General features: G+C 39.9%; 2 protein-coding genes across 7 annotated transcripts in view; both read right to left on the bottom strand.

Moving 5' to 3' along the window:
• LOC111661221 (polyhomeotic-like protein 1) overlaps positions 1-6363 on the bottom strand; it is a 17942-nt gene extending 11579 nt beyond the window's left edge. The window contains exons 1-6 of one of the 6 annotated variants that reach the window (XM_023414724.2): positions 6120-6363; positions 4431-4558; positions 2370-2486; positions 1766-1837; positions 1276-1404; positions 38-202 (exon numbers count right to left, since the gene is read on the bottom strand). In XM_023414724.2, the coding sequence (XP_023270492.1) occupies positions 38-202; positions 1276-1404; positions 1766-1837; positions 2370-2486; positions 4431-4553 (606 nt within the window). In that variant the 5' untranslated portion in view covers positions 4554-4558; positions 6120-6363. The remainder of the gene's footprint in view (positions 1-37; positions 203-1275; positions 1405-1765; positions 1838-2369; positions 2487-4430; positions 4559-6119) is intronic. The other 5 variants (XM_023414726.2, XM_023414725.2, XM_023414727.2 and 2 more) reach the window with 5 other exon arrangements.
• Positions 6364-7474: 1111 nt separating this feature from the next.
• The window catches only part of LOC111661189 (solute carrier family 2, facilitated glucose transporter member 1-like), a 13309-nt gene continuing 6278 nt past the window's right edge, over positions 7475-14505 (bottom strand). Inside the window, exon 9 of the mRNA XM_023414680.2 lies at positions 7475-13854. Within this exon, the coding sequence (XP_023270448.2) occupies positions 13537-13854 (318 nt within the window). The 3' untranslated portion in view covers positions 7475-13536. The remainder of the gene's footprint in view (positions 13855-14505) is intronic.

The following is a 14505-nucleotide window of genomic DNA, read 5'->3' as shown; positions in this document are numbered from 1 at the left end:
GGGGTTAGGACTCTTCACACACCCTCATTCCACAAACCTGATCATTGTCTGATTGGCCGCTGGAAGAGGAGGTTGGAGTCACCTCTTGCTGCTGTTGCTGAGCCTGTGGCTGCTGGGTGACGGTTGCCACGGCAGCAGTTGCCGTGCTGCCAGGCATGAAGATGAGCTGTGAGGAGATGGGGGCCCTCAGGGAGCGGTTAACCTGCAGGACAACAGGACAGTCCAATACTAAACTAACACTGGTGTCAAGTATGACCTCGGTACCGGCTCGTCAGGAAATGATTTGACTTTAATCACAATAAGATCAGCCTTTAAACTTTCCCCTCTGCTTTAAGGAACTACTGTAATGCTTATTACTTTTTCCCTCTTCACAAAACTGTATGTCAGTGGACATACAAAACTGGCCCACCAGATTATTTTGACAATCAGATTTTCTGTTTTTTTATTCTACAATATCAGACTGACAGTCCCACATTTAGCTGTAATGTCCAAATAGAAAATCTATACACAAAAATTCAAGAACCAGGATGCTAAAATTACAACAGTTACCCACAGAATCACTTCCTCTTTAACGATTTTGCCTACAAATCAAAGGTGTGAGAAAGTTCCTTTTTGCAGCAATGCTTTTATTTCGAGCAAGCGGCAACCTCGGAGGCTGAAGAATGAAGCCAACAACGAAGTACCAAAAACTGCATTTCTTCTATTGACCAGTCGACTCTGGCTCTAAAAGGAAGTCAATCCTCATAGACTCCCAGAAATAAACATGTTTACAGCCTGGTACAAAAACAGTTTTGGTCTCTATAGCTAATTTGCTCCTTCATGACAATTGAACAGGGGGCAAATTTTTATATAACTCACCCAATTAAATTTTATTACAGTAAGTTATGTATATATGAGGGCATGCCACTTTGAGGGACAGGTGGGCGAGCGTATGTTTGCCACAAGCAAGTCAGGTACTGCCAAGATGGCGACGGCTGAACAGCTCACTCTGAGCTTACATCTGAAGCTAAGTCCCTTTTTTTTTTTTTACTCTATGATTTCAAGCTAATGACAGTTTCTAATTCTGAAAATATTCTGAAAGGAAGTTCCAAACGTTCCGTTGCTTGCTTTACAGACTTCTGTAACTGTGACCACATGTTAACAGTGACAAATCAACTTCAATCAATTTCTTAAATTAGCCTTTGATTATGTTCTGGCCGCCATCTGATGGAGTAGGAAAAAAATAAATAACTGGCCCGAGGCCAAACTTACTTGCTGACTGTATGTGAAACTCACCCTCAGGTACATTTGTCCCTGCCCTCCTGCTGTCCCACTCAGCAGCACCGACTGGCTGATTGTGGATGTTGCCGAGGCGCCCATAGGACGGCTGCTGGTTGTGGACCCTGCTCCAGATGTTACACTGGCCTGAAAAATAACAATGTGTAACTTTATCTATCAAACACACTATCGCAGTGCAGAGCCTTGGGGGGTTGAGTTTAACTTTGATCATTTTGATTTGATACAATTTGTTGGAAATTATACTGTGAATGTTTTTTTTGTTGCTTGCTCTTCTGGCTGGTTTGATTTGCTCTGAATGAACCCATTTGTCCTCTTTGGCCCCAGATGAAGGCGTGACATGAAACGTCAGGCTTTGATTCAGCAAATAAAGACGGAGTTTATGAAAAGAGTCTCTGCACGATTGTCCTCCGTCAAGCAGCTGAGGAGGGAGACAATTTTGTTTAGTCAAAAAAAAAAAAAAAGAAAAAGAACAGAGAAAGGAACGTACAGCTGTGGTGCTGGTGGTCTGAGACGAGCTGCTGCTGGAAGGACTTGACTGACGACTGGCAGCCAGAGTGGCCTGGGAGGAAGGGGAAGGGGAAGAGGAAGTTGAAGTGCAGTGAAACCAAGAGAGAAGAGAAGAGAAGAGAAGAGAAGAGAAGAGAAGAGAAGAGAAGAGAAGAGAAGAGAAGAGAAGACAAGAGAAGACAAGAGAAGAGAAGTTTTAGGTTTCAATCTTCTTCCAAACAAAATCCACAGTGACATGTTTACACAGGCTGCCATGTGTTTAAAGCCACACATGGCTCTTTGTTTTGGTGACTAACCACAGCCGTCCAGCAGCTACTGCACCCGTGGTTTTCACATCTTTTTCTGGCGGTTTCCAGAGTTTGCTCTTTATGCAGAGCTTCCTCTCGCTGGTGCACGCTGCGGTTATTTTGTTTTGTTCTGTGATTCCGCTGGTCTCTTTCATTATTTTAATCTTTTTCTCTGGCCGCCTTATGTTCTCTGCCTCTGACATTATTTCTGATTTGCACGTGGTAACGGTTACATGAATAAATCAATTTGTAAACAATCTTCGACATCAGTTTAGAGACAGTATACTATGCATATACCTTTACCTGTTGCACAGCGGCCAGGTTCTGCAGCTGGGCGTTGTTGATCTGCTGCTGCAGCATCAGCTGCTGGAAATACTGAGCTGCATTGGGCTGCCTCTGTAACGCCTGCAGGGCCTGGAGGGAGGAGGAGAGAAAAGAAAAATGAAGGGGCAGTAAAGCAAGTGAAGAGAGAGGTTAGACGACAGTAGAAAAGAGGAGGACATTTGATCAGAAGAAGTGGAAGTAAGGAAGAATGAAAGAAGTTGGACTAGAAAAGAATAAAAGTATAGTAACATGAAAACTGAGAGAGAAGAGGAATAAGAGAAACAAGGGCAGAGGAAGCAGGGAAGGATAGGCGCTGTAGCAGGGTGCTGAGCCTCCTGCCAGCTGCCTGATGTATGAGCTGAGGCTCATATAGTAATAAGTTGTAAGATGAAAGCGAGCGCGGCGGGCTGGATTAGTGCGAGCAGGGTGACAAAGACAGATGGCTGTGCAGGGTGACAGAAGCCCGAGAAAATTACACACAACCTCCATCAGCACAGAGAGACTCAATCTCTTCCTTCACCTCCCCAATTCAGTCGCTCTCCATCACTTCCTGTCCCTCAGCTTACACATAAATCACAAATTATAGAGACAAACAAGCACGTCCTTTCTCTCCCTGGCTTATACACAAAACGAGCTGCGTTCACACATCAACAAAAATCCAAACCCAGTCTTTTGCCATGTGAAGCTTTTTTCTCATGGAAAGACTTTGTAGATATATTTTTTTTATGTGCATGCAGCATTAAGCCTTGTACCAAACAAAGCTTTCATAAAACCATGTTAGCCAGGTTTTTGCTTCTAGAAATAAGATGCCATATTACAATGAATAAATGAAATTCATTCATCTTTGTCTGCAGCCAAAAGCCTCTCCAAGTCTCATTTATTTAAATCTAGGCCTGAATCACATGGTTATGTGCACTGATTAGAAATCTGTGAGTACGTTTGTAATGTCCAGCAGTTACAACTGCTAATCCTCCTGCGTCTCAGCTTTGTTACTGGACCATTAGACAGAGACGCACAGTTACTGTAAGACCAAGAGACAAAACCTGACGGGGTAATTTACATGGAGGAAACATATTTCACTGTCGTTGTGGTATTTGTGGGTGAAGTGTTTTCATCAATCCCCGATAAAAACACAAAGAGCTGAATGATCTCACTGCACCTAAAGCAAACGGGTTCAACAAGACCCACAACAACAACTGCAGCATCTCTGTTTGTTGGTCACACAAGCAGCAGCTGGTCTGTTTATCCAATTAGCAACATAGATAAATGAGGTTTAACAATGAGCAGAAAAGTTAATAAACCCTGTGTAAAATGTATTGCTGTTTATTACTGATTAGAGCAGATTAACCCACTAGGATTACCTCAGGGCAGAAATGAACTGTAGAACCCTCATCTAAATGTCACTGTGCTGACGAGCAAATCTTCCATCAGTCACATGTAACAACTGTCATCACACAGCGGATTGATGAGTCAGCATAAGCACAGAAAATATAAAGATACCAAAATGATTTAAAAAAAAGAAACAAAAAAAACACTGATTTTATTATTTTATATGTTGCACACTTGTTAAACCCGTACTACCTTCTTGGATTTATTACATTTATTCTCAATACTGATTTAACTGATGAACTTAAGGGAGAGAAGCTTTTAGGCCTAATCTGACCTGCAATTAAAAATTACATTTATTATCAATTAATCTGGCAATTATTTTCTTGATTCATTAATTAATAACATTTAGTGAAAAATGTTGTAAAGCCCAATATGATGTCTTCAAAAGTAACATTTTGTCCGACCAGAAGATATACAGTTTACCATTGTAAACGATGAAAGAAACCATCGCATGCAGTGAAGTTTTGGTATTTTTGATTAAAATAATTAACAATTAGCGAAATTGAATTATCTGTCCACAAACTAAACAAAGCCTTCGATAGTTCAGGCATGCGCGCACACGCAAACACAAACACACACAAACACAAACACACACACACACACACACACACACACACACACACACACACACACACACACCCCTACCTGCACAGCCTGTCTTTCGTAAAGAGACATTGAGTTCATGGGAGAGGGGCGGGAGCTGGTCCCAGACGGAGCGCTCCCATTGGTTGAGGCCCCCTGCTGGTTCTGCTCTCCATCCGTCTCCATGGCTGCTGAGAAGACAGATGAGACGTGTCCATCAGTCAAACAACGAGTCAAACACTTTCACCGGCTGATGAAAAAACACCCGTCACTGTTCCTGACAAACAGCGTCCCCCTCACACCGTGAGTCAATACCTCACTGAGGGGCTGATGTTAGCTCTGGCTGCTACACTCCTGGTCACACTGACATCAACAACTTCAGACTGACATTAATAACAGATGTTTTCTTCTGACATTTTCACCAGGAGACAAACACCTGTTTCCTGTAGAAAGGCCTGTAAGACACAGACCAGTGAACGTGTATCAGCCAGGAGACACTGTCCTTAATTCAGGTCAACCGCCATACTTGTTCATGGGACAGAACTACAATGAAAATGAAAAGCAATTAATCATCAACTGATTATTATTATTTTCAAACAACTTCTTAGCAGCATTTCTAAAAAAATTTTTATTTGTAAAATTTTCAAATGTACACAATAATTTGTTCAATAAATAGTGCCTGACTTTTCTCACAAAGCATCAGTGAAATGTCAGAGAAGCCAGGTGTACAGAGACTCAACACTCTGTACATAAATCTACAAATAAATCCAAGACAACTTCTCAAATATTTTCATAAATAAATAAATAGTCAGATTTGCAAATGCAAGTTGATAATGTTCCAATGCATATATCACTAGTCACACGTATTTCATTCTATAATATCAATCAGCTGATAGTTGTTTTGTTTTTTAAAATAAACAAACGCTTTTGATAAGTTGAATACTAAAGAATTGTGATGACAGATTTGTTCTTTTACAGATAAATAGACCTGTTACATCTTGGTTCACACAGAAAAGCAACACACTGAATTACCTCAAAAATGTTACTGTAATGTAAATAATATAGTGATATGAGTTTTTTTTTAATCTGTAATATTCTTTAAACTGCACCTGAATGAACCACGGCAGACGTAAAATCCTTCCCCACTCAAGTCTGCAGTTACAACCAGGCTTTTGAAAGCAACAAATAAAAATGTTTTTAAGGTGGGTGAGGAAATCTACTTGGGTGGGCCACAGCAAAAAAAAATAACATGACATGCAACTGATCCACTACATTTTTTTTCTTTTTTTTTTTTTATATGTTGTATTTTTATTTTTTATAATCAAACTGAAAAACCCACAAAACTTGGTCCAGACCTAGTCCAGAGCTTCTACAAAAACTGTTTATTTTATTTGTTTAGTTGTAGTTTCTCCTGCACTAAGTCTGGTATGTGTTTATAGCCTTTTCATCCCTGCAGTATCTTTATACACACACACACACACACACACACAAACACACACACACCCACCCACAAACACACACACCACCCTGTCCCAGGTCGACCAGTCTGCTAGCTTCAGCCCCCCAAAACCTAAAAACGCCTCCTCCTCAGCTGCAGCCATCCTCTGACACACACACACAGCTAATGTTAGCTAGCTACCGTCCATGTTTCAGACCAGTTAACACTGGATCCACCGGAGGCTACCCCTCCTAGCATCCCGCTAGGCGCTGCTGCTGTCTGCCTCGTTAACGGGGCTCTCGGTCCGTCCTTACCGTCACCGGTCCGGGTCTTCTGCCTCCTGCTGCACCGGCCACCGGCAGGAAAACGACTCCGAGCGACTCCGCGGCCTCCGGAGCTTTCTCTTCACGTGATGTTTGTTGTTGCTATTTTCTTCTTCTTTGCAGGACGACCGCAACAGCACCACCACCTCCTCCACCACCACCTCCACCAGCAGCAGCAGCAGCAGCAGCAGTGCTTTTACTGTTTTGCATAAATTTGCAGCTGATGTGTTGTTGGAGGGCAACGCCTCCTTTTTCCGCTGCTCTGCCTTTTCCGGCGCGACGGGATGACGGAGCAGCAGGACGGGGAGAGGGGGACACTCTCCCCCGGTTTATTTCATCCAGGACCGGACCGAGCCGGTCTGGGATACCGAGCAGGATTCTATAACCCCTTCTCCCCAAATATGCACAGATTGTTTGTTTTCTATTACAACAAAACACAGTAGTCAAAGGGAGAAACTGTTTTAGATACTCTCCAACATGGTCCAAAGATGTTAAAAGTATTTAATTATGATAAATTCCATGATCAGTCTTTTTTCCTATGGTACAAATAATAACAATATCTTCAAAGAATTGTCATATTTGTTGCTAGTCAAGTGTGAGATAATGCAACACATCAGATTTCAGGGATAAAAGAGATACAGTCCTGGAGTGGACATGTGCCTCAATCAATATTGCTTTGTTACTGATGTTATAACCTTCAGTTTGAGTTTTATCATTTACCTTATGCCCAAAAAGACTGTGAGATTGTACAAAAATCTTAATTACATGAACACACGGGATGCTCAAAATTGGTTCAGCAAGATATTCTGACTTTTACTTCCTAGCATGGGACAAACTCCAAAAACACCAGATCCTACACTTCCCATAATGCAAGATGATAACATGTTTTGTTAGATACAAGCATCCTTCTCTCTCAAACCCCTGACCCCAGTTTGTAAGGCAAAAAAATAGTCTCCAAACCCAAGTTAAAATAATCCTGGTGGAAAATGAAAATGAAGTCCCTTGAATTAGACTGTATGGCCACTCACTTACGAAGCATTTATTAATGGCTCACCAATATTTATAGCAGCAGTATTACCAAATATAAAGATTAAAGCCCACTCAAAGGTATTTTCTACAGCCTTACAACTCAAAAAGCATTAGTCAATGACTTATTAGGAATTAACAAAATCATTAGTTACAACTAATTAAGGTTCCCTTATTAGAGAGTGTCACCTTTAATTTTAATATAATGCCATTACATTTGTAGTTAATTGCTATGTGGTCAATGATGTTTCCCAAGGTGCCTGCTGTTTCTTCAATTTCTTTAACTTAAATTCAGATTGAAAAAAGATCTTAGACAGAAATTCTTGTTACATGATGAATATTTTATTTAACAACATCATATCTGGTATGTACAGTACAAACACAAGTGAAACAAAAACAGTCGGGGTGCATCACTGGTCTAGCACATTGACAAGACCATGTTGAAAAGCCTGAATATTTTCCCTTGAAGTCATGTGTTCAATGGTTTCCCTCACATTACAGAAGTCATAGTTACAGTTAATCACCCCAAACTGATCAACAGTACCTTCAAAATGCCAAAACATCACATAAATACCAGCTGACTCAGGCTTATCTTAGTTTTTGGCTGCCACTGAAATAGAAAAGCATATAAATGATGGTTGTATGTGTCTGAAAGCACTCTTCACTGCACTACATTCACTATCTGCCGTTTAATCCGAGTGTCCAAATCCTACATGTAAAATGTACACATTGTTTTATGTCACTTTAGGTTTTAAATCCTACAATGTGTTACTGTAAAAAGGAATTTTGAATAAATGAGTGATTGAGGGAGTGTTTTCAGAGACTTCATCTCATCTACAGAGGCAAAAGGAAACTTTCTCACAAACACACACATATTGAATAACAGTATATGTATTTGTGAGGTGCAGAGAGGCACAAACAGCAGACTTACAGTACGTGATACCCAAACATACAGTCAGTACATTTATTTACACAGCAATAAGACACAGGTTAGGACCAAACAACCCATAGAAACACAGACAAAACAAGGATCACAGCAGCTACAGCATGCTGAAGAGACATTTTTCTTCCAGTTACATTAGAGTCTGTGACACTATATGATTAATTTCAGAGCCACTGGTTTCATATACACTGGTTTGGACATTTTGCAGATTTCATCAGCAGCACAAATTCAGTTTTAGAAGGTGCTGTTTTTAGTCGTAGATTTATATTTGAATTCTCTGTTGAGTTGAAGGTGAAAACATCGACTGCTGTTGTGTTAAAAATTAGCTTGTAAAAATATAAGTTTGGAATTTTACTCCCTGACTGTTGCTAGGTAACATGACTCAAAAGCAACTGAGTTTTAGAATGTTGGCAGCAGTCGCTATGGCAACATTATTAAAGACAAAGAATTCAGAAAAGAACAATAATATGGCTGCCAAAAACCGTTACAAAACTCAACCACAAACAGCTCTGAGTGTAATCTGATCAGGCAAACAGACAAAAAATAATAATACATGGCTGTGATTTATGAGGAAGACATGAGAGGAAGGACAGTAGCGGAACACAGTCTATTCCTCTTGTCTACACAATCAATGTGTGCACCCCAAAAGAAAAAATAAACCAAACACGACCTATGACCGTGCAAGTCAACATAGAAATAGTGCTCTTTTAAAAAATAGATATTTACAAATGAATACTTATAGTCTCCTATCACTGTACAGTGAGGGGACGGTTTTGAGTCGGTACATGTGCATAAAGTAGGCGGCTATGGTTAAGAGCAGTGTGCACCTGGGTCCATATATTTGTTTCACATCCTTTCACATATTTTGTGACGTGCTGCAGTCAGACAGCTGTCTCTTAGGCTGCAGTCACATCAAATAATTTGCCTGAACTCTGGATTATTTACTTTATTAGTTCAGTAAAACACAACGAAAAAATTTGGGATTTTTCTGATTGTTTCAACTTGTCCAAACTGCAAAAATATCTTATCTGTTTGACACATTACCAAATCTCTATTGTAGCATACAACAAAGCTGCAGGTGAGTGTATTAGTTCAATTTGCAATCCCTGATTCTACTGTAAAGCTGATTTACCTTCCAACAAATCGCATTATTTTCTCCACAATGGTTTGAACCAAAGAAAACAAGTTGTAGGTTAGACCACACCCCAGCATCGGCCACAGGCCTGCACCAAAATTCATCATCAAAAGGAACATTTAGGCTTCCTGTCAAATGTTTTAAGCACTTCATACTCTACTTTCAACACAATTCTCAATTTATTTTTTCACTTTTATCCTCTGTCAAAAGGGACAGTGATGAGCATGAATCTTGGAGGTATTTGTATCCATATTAGACTGAGTTTGGGCAAAGTTCAGTGTTAGTGCCATATTGAAGGAGCAGTGTGGGTGTAGCCACAGACAGAAGCTGGACCGTTACAGGAGAGGTCGAATACAACACCAAACACTACCATGAGGGGAGTGCACCACACGCCTCCTTCAGTGCAAACACAGTACATCACTATCAAATACAGCAATACACAACGAAGCCATGACTCCGACCATAATCGACCAAATATGCATCTTAACAAGACCTCCCACATCACATCAGGCTTACAGGCTTGTAGTTCCCAAAGCAAGTGAAAAATGTCAGAAAGGGTCATATTTTCATGTTTCATGTTACTTGTCAAGATAAATATTTTTTCTAGTCAAGCCAAAGGATCAATAATACATAAATAAATAAATATGTTCTTCAAGTGCAGCATGGGTGAAAATAGCTTTTTCCAACTACAAGAATTCACAAGATCACGACAGAATATAGAAAATATACTTTGTGTCATACATTTATACACCACACATACTATACAATGTTGGTAATACATAAATCTGTAAAGGTACAATGCTACAAATGGCTGACTTTTTCAGACAAAGCAGCACGACGTGGACGGCGTCTGGACCTGACAGATAAAGCCAGAAACACAATGGAAACGGTCGGTTTGTCAGAGCACCGACAAACACAAAAACAATGATGTTTTTGTGGTGTATGAAGAAGGAAACATTGTTAATTTTATCATCATGTAAATATGTGTTTCCATGTTAGAATATACGGTTTACAGCACCATTTTAGATTTTATTATTTAGGAACTAGTGGTGCATGGAATTGGCAGGATTTAAAGCTGACTATTTAGGAGGCTATGCAATAATACACATATGTTACTCACTGTAATGGCGTGCCACAAGTCACATTCAGTGTGTTTAGGCTTTACAAGTCATACAACAGATTTCTTTAAAAGTGTTCGAACACATTCTTTGTGTTGGGTCAAAACAACATGTCATTCTGAAACACATGCAACAACACATGCATCTGAGAGTTGTCCCAAAATGGTATAATTTACTGTACGTCCACATTGTCAGGAAAAATGATTAACTTTGACTTGTCAGCTCAGATCTGTAGAGGCAATAATCAATTTTCGTTACATAAAATAATAAGCTCTATAATTCATTGGGTGGAATTAATAACCTAGTGGTTACTTATTTGTAACCTCTGTTCTCAAAGTGATCCCTTTGTGAGCCATTGAAAGAACCACACTTTTTGAAGAATAAGATTGCCAGCTTAGCCATCAGATAAGAAATAAACAAGGAAGTCTTGACAAAGAATGAAAGAAAAATATTTTAAATGTTTTCTTTCACTCTTGACCACCCAGAATGTCAGATGATACATAGATACTGGCTAGCTAGCTAAACAGGTATAACTAATCTATAGCTAGGACAACTGGCTACATAACATAGCATTTATTTGTTAGCAGGAATGCCAGGTTTCATATTCATATAAGCATCTTATATTGTAAGGTTTTGTCTTTTTCACTGGGCTTCAGCCCCGAAAAACATGGACAGAACAGCTAGCATTCTTAAGCTCCGCACTGTAGTGTTGCTCAGTCAGTCAGAGTAGTCATACATTTGGAGCGACACTCACATGTGAAACTCATAGTACATAGATTCCAAATAATATTCTCTGATTTTCATAGAGATCAGCACAATTGAGTAGTCAGAGCAGACAGTTTTGACATTTTTGAAAAAATAATTAATGAACCTGATTAGTTATTTTAACCAAACAGGAACCATTGAAGACACCTGCTCCCCTGCTAAAATGTTGTTTACCTGTTGTTTATACAGTATTAGCACTTCTCTGCCCATTATGAACTCCTACATTGTTTACGCTGAAGATTCTACCTTGATTGCACATTTGATACAACTCTTATCTATTCTAATATCAGCTTGGCCAGATAAAAGCGATAGCTCAGGTGAATACAGTTTTGAATTATTATTTGAAAGTTAATTTGATATAAAGCGCTGTTGTGCAAGATGACTTCTACATCAGTGATTGTGGCTTTAATGCTCGTTTTGCTGCTCATCTAATTATCAAAGTGCGTCTAAGTAGAGAGTAACAAATGAGATTTACAGTGTGAGACTCTCTCTGCCGCTTCATCTAAATCTCTGAGCTGCAGTTCAAGTAATGTAGGTTTGACTCCGCCACTGCAGGCGAAGCTCACTGCAGACTCCTTCAACTTTTCATACCTCGAGGCTAGTCTGGAAAGCATCATGATTCTAAGTTAAATTTAGTTTATTATATATACTTCATACAAAAATCAATTTCTAAGGTAAATAAATACTCATAGTTTTCTCTTCAACAAAAAAATATACATTGCACGTTACCCTACTGTGATCTACAAGTGTAAAACAACTCAAGCCAACAGCAGCCGCGTTTCCATCACAGTTTTGCGCAAAATAGAGAAGCAAAACAATTGCAAATGGTCTATGTTTCCACTGAGAGATGTTATGTGAATGAAGCTGAGTTTTCTCCTGTGATATCGTTCCAATTAAACACGATGACGGATTTCCAGCATCTGCTAATTGTTGGGATGATTGTAGTATTTAATCGAAGGCGACAAGGGCATCTGGTGCACGCAATGACGGAAAGGCAAACCCCTTATATCTGGGATATTTGGGAGATAATAGTCTGCGATGTTGTTGGATGTCATGTGACTACTCACGTCATCTACAGTGACCTAAATGCAGAAAAAGTGTTTCTATTTAGTCTAAAAAAACCACTTCATGTGACTGTATAAATTTTTTACAAGGTTTTTTTTGAAATTCACGTTTTCATGACTTGTCTTTTAGTTTGCAATCTCAAATTGCGCATTAAGCAGGTTAATGGAAATGCGGCTAGTGTTTTTGACTACATGCCACAGTCATTAGCAAGTCTAAAATTAATTATAGCCAACGTCATGATTTTGCCACTTTTTCCTCTGGGTGAAGAGGAAATTTTGTTTTTTTGGAATAAAATACAGAACTCTACACCAACTTCCACTGAGAATCCAAGGAAAAGGAGAACAACACCACGATCAGCGGTTGTCAACACGAGTGATCCAACTAAATAAAGTTAAATACTTGTGAATTACAGATTTAACCACCAAACTGGCTTTCAGAGCTAACAAACTAATAAAGTAAGCATGGCTTGCGGCTGCTGCTAATCCTACACGATGAATTCAACAACCAGAAGAAACAGATGTGAGGTCACATCTGTTCTCTGGGTGCTAATCAAAGTTCAGTACTTTGGCATTTCTCAAACGCTCTCTGGTTAGTCCGCTCATAATCAACAGCTAAAAGGCAGAACATGAATTAAAAAAAAAAAAATCCCTTCTTTGACCTGTGATTTGAGAAAACTTCCTAAAACATGACAGGAATGAACAGATCCAACATAATCACATATTACTAGATGAAACTACAGCTACAAAGTTATATTGCACTACAATATCCACTATAACACCTGTGGGAACTTTAAACACAGGAATACGTGAATTAAAAAACAAAACTGTGCATCATCATCGCTCGACGTGTCTGGAAACACCAGCACAAAGGCTGCGTCGTTATCAACACACTTTGCCTCTAGTCTGTAATGAAGGACATTACACCTGGACGTCTACCTCACACCTGTTAGTACCAGTTTCCATGAACACGGCCGGTGGTGCTGTGCTGGAAAAGTGTGTCGTCCCGACTAGACACACAGCTGTCTCGAGAAAGACTCACCCTTTCTAATGAGTGTGGCTGAATTCCTAGGAATGTACCGTAGATTGAACCTGTGGTGTTGTACATTTGACTGCTTCCCTTTCACAGTTAAGGAGGGAGGATTTAAAAGAAGGAATAAGAAGAAAAGTCCAAGGAGTGAAAGCAGAGAGCATGACTTTTTAAAAGGTAGAAGCCTATAAATTGATAATGCTGTCAGTAGATCTATCAGAAAGTTTTGTACTGTAGTTTCTAGTGTTCCCGAGGTGTGATAATGAACAATTTACAGCGTTTTGAAATCTTCCTTCATTTATAACCTCCTTCACCCATTAAAACTACATCCTACACGCTCTCCTGTGCCGCCGGCTTTGATTTCTCCTCCAGAGGTGTGCTTTCAGCAACGGGGGGCGGGGTCACTGTCGGCCCCTCCACCAGCGGGACTTTCTCCTTCACCGGAGAGGCGGGAACTGTTGTGGCGGCGCTGGCGCTGGCGGGAGGGTCCTCCATGGACGAGGAAGTGGGAGGCTGGGCGCCGCCGAAGCTGCGGGCGATCTCATCAAAGGTCTTGCCCTTTGTCTCCGGGACTTTAATGAAGGTGAAGATGAAAAAGATGATGAGGAAGGCGGTGAAGATGAGGAAGACCCACGGCCCGCACAGCTCCTGGGGAGGGAAGAGAAGATGGTCAGGGTTCTGTAGATTATTGATTTTACATCTTCAGAGTTCTCATGTTATAAATGTTAAATGATCTTGAAGAAGGATAGAAGGCAGTGAAACAGGAAATAGATACAAAGAAAAAGTAAAAGACAAGTGGTGGAAAGTAACTAAGTACATTTACTCTACTATTGCAGCAGTTGTATAGTAGTTGTACTTTACACGAGTATTTCCATTTCCTTCTACTGTATACCTCTACTCCACTACAATACAGAGGGAAATATTCTACTTTTTACTGTATTACATATATTTTAAGGGCTATAGTTACTTTTCAGATGAGATGCAGTGAATCAAAACCTTTTTGGCTTTTGACCCTTTAATAAAAAGCATTTTTCTCGTTAAAACAGACTTTTCACACAAAATCTGATCCACTTTTTCACAAGAATCAGAGCTTAGAGAAAAGAGGTGAAATCTTTAAAAACAGAACTTCCATTAAATCACCACAGATTTATCTTGTGACTCTCTGGAGGGGCCGGACCCCTGGAGTAAGATTTACCAGACTACACTAGGTGAACTGAATAGAAACAAACAAAATGCTGCTGAAGCACCGATGCATCATTATTGACAATCTAATAATGTCAGACAGAGGCAGACATCATC

The sequence above is a fragment of the Seriola lalandi genome, unplaced genomic scaffold (assembly GCF_002814215.2).
Source record: "Seriola lalandi dorsalis isolate HSWRI2012SDOR001 ecotype SW California unplaced genomic scaffold, Sedor1 jcf7180002054538, whole genome shotgun sequence".
Lineage (NCBI taxonomy): Eukaryota > Metazoa > Chordata > Actinopteri > Carangiformes > Carangidae > Seriola > Seriola lalandi.
The sequence above is the reverse complement of the archived record's forward strand: the minus strand, read 5'-3'. Positions and strand labels throughout refer to the sequence as shown.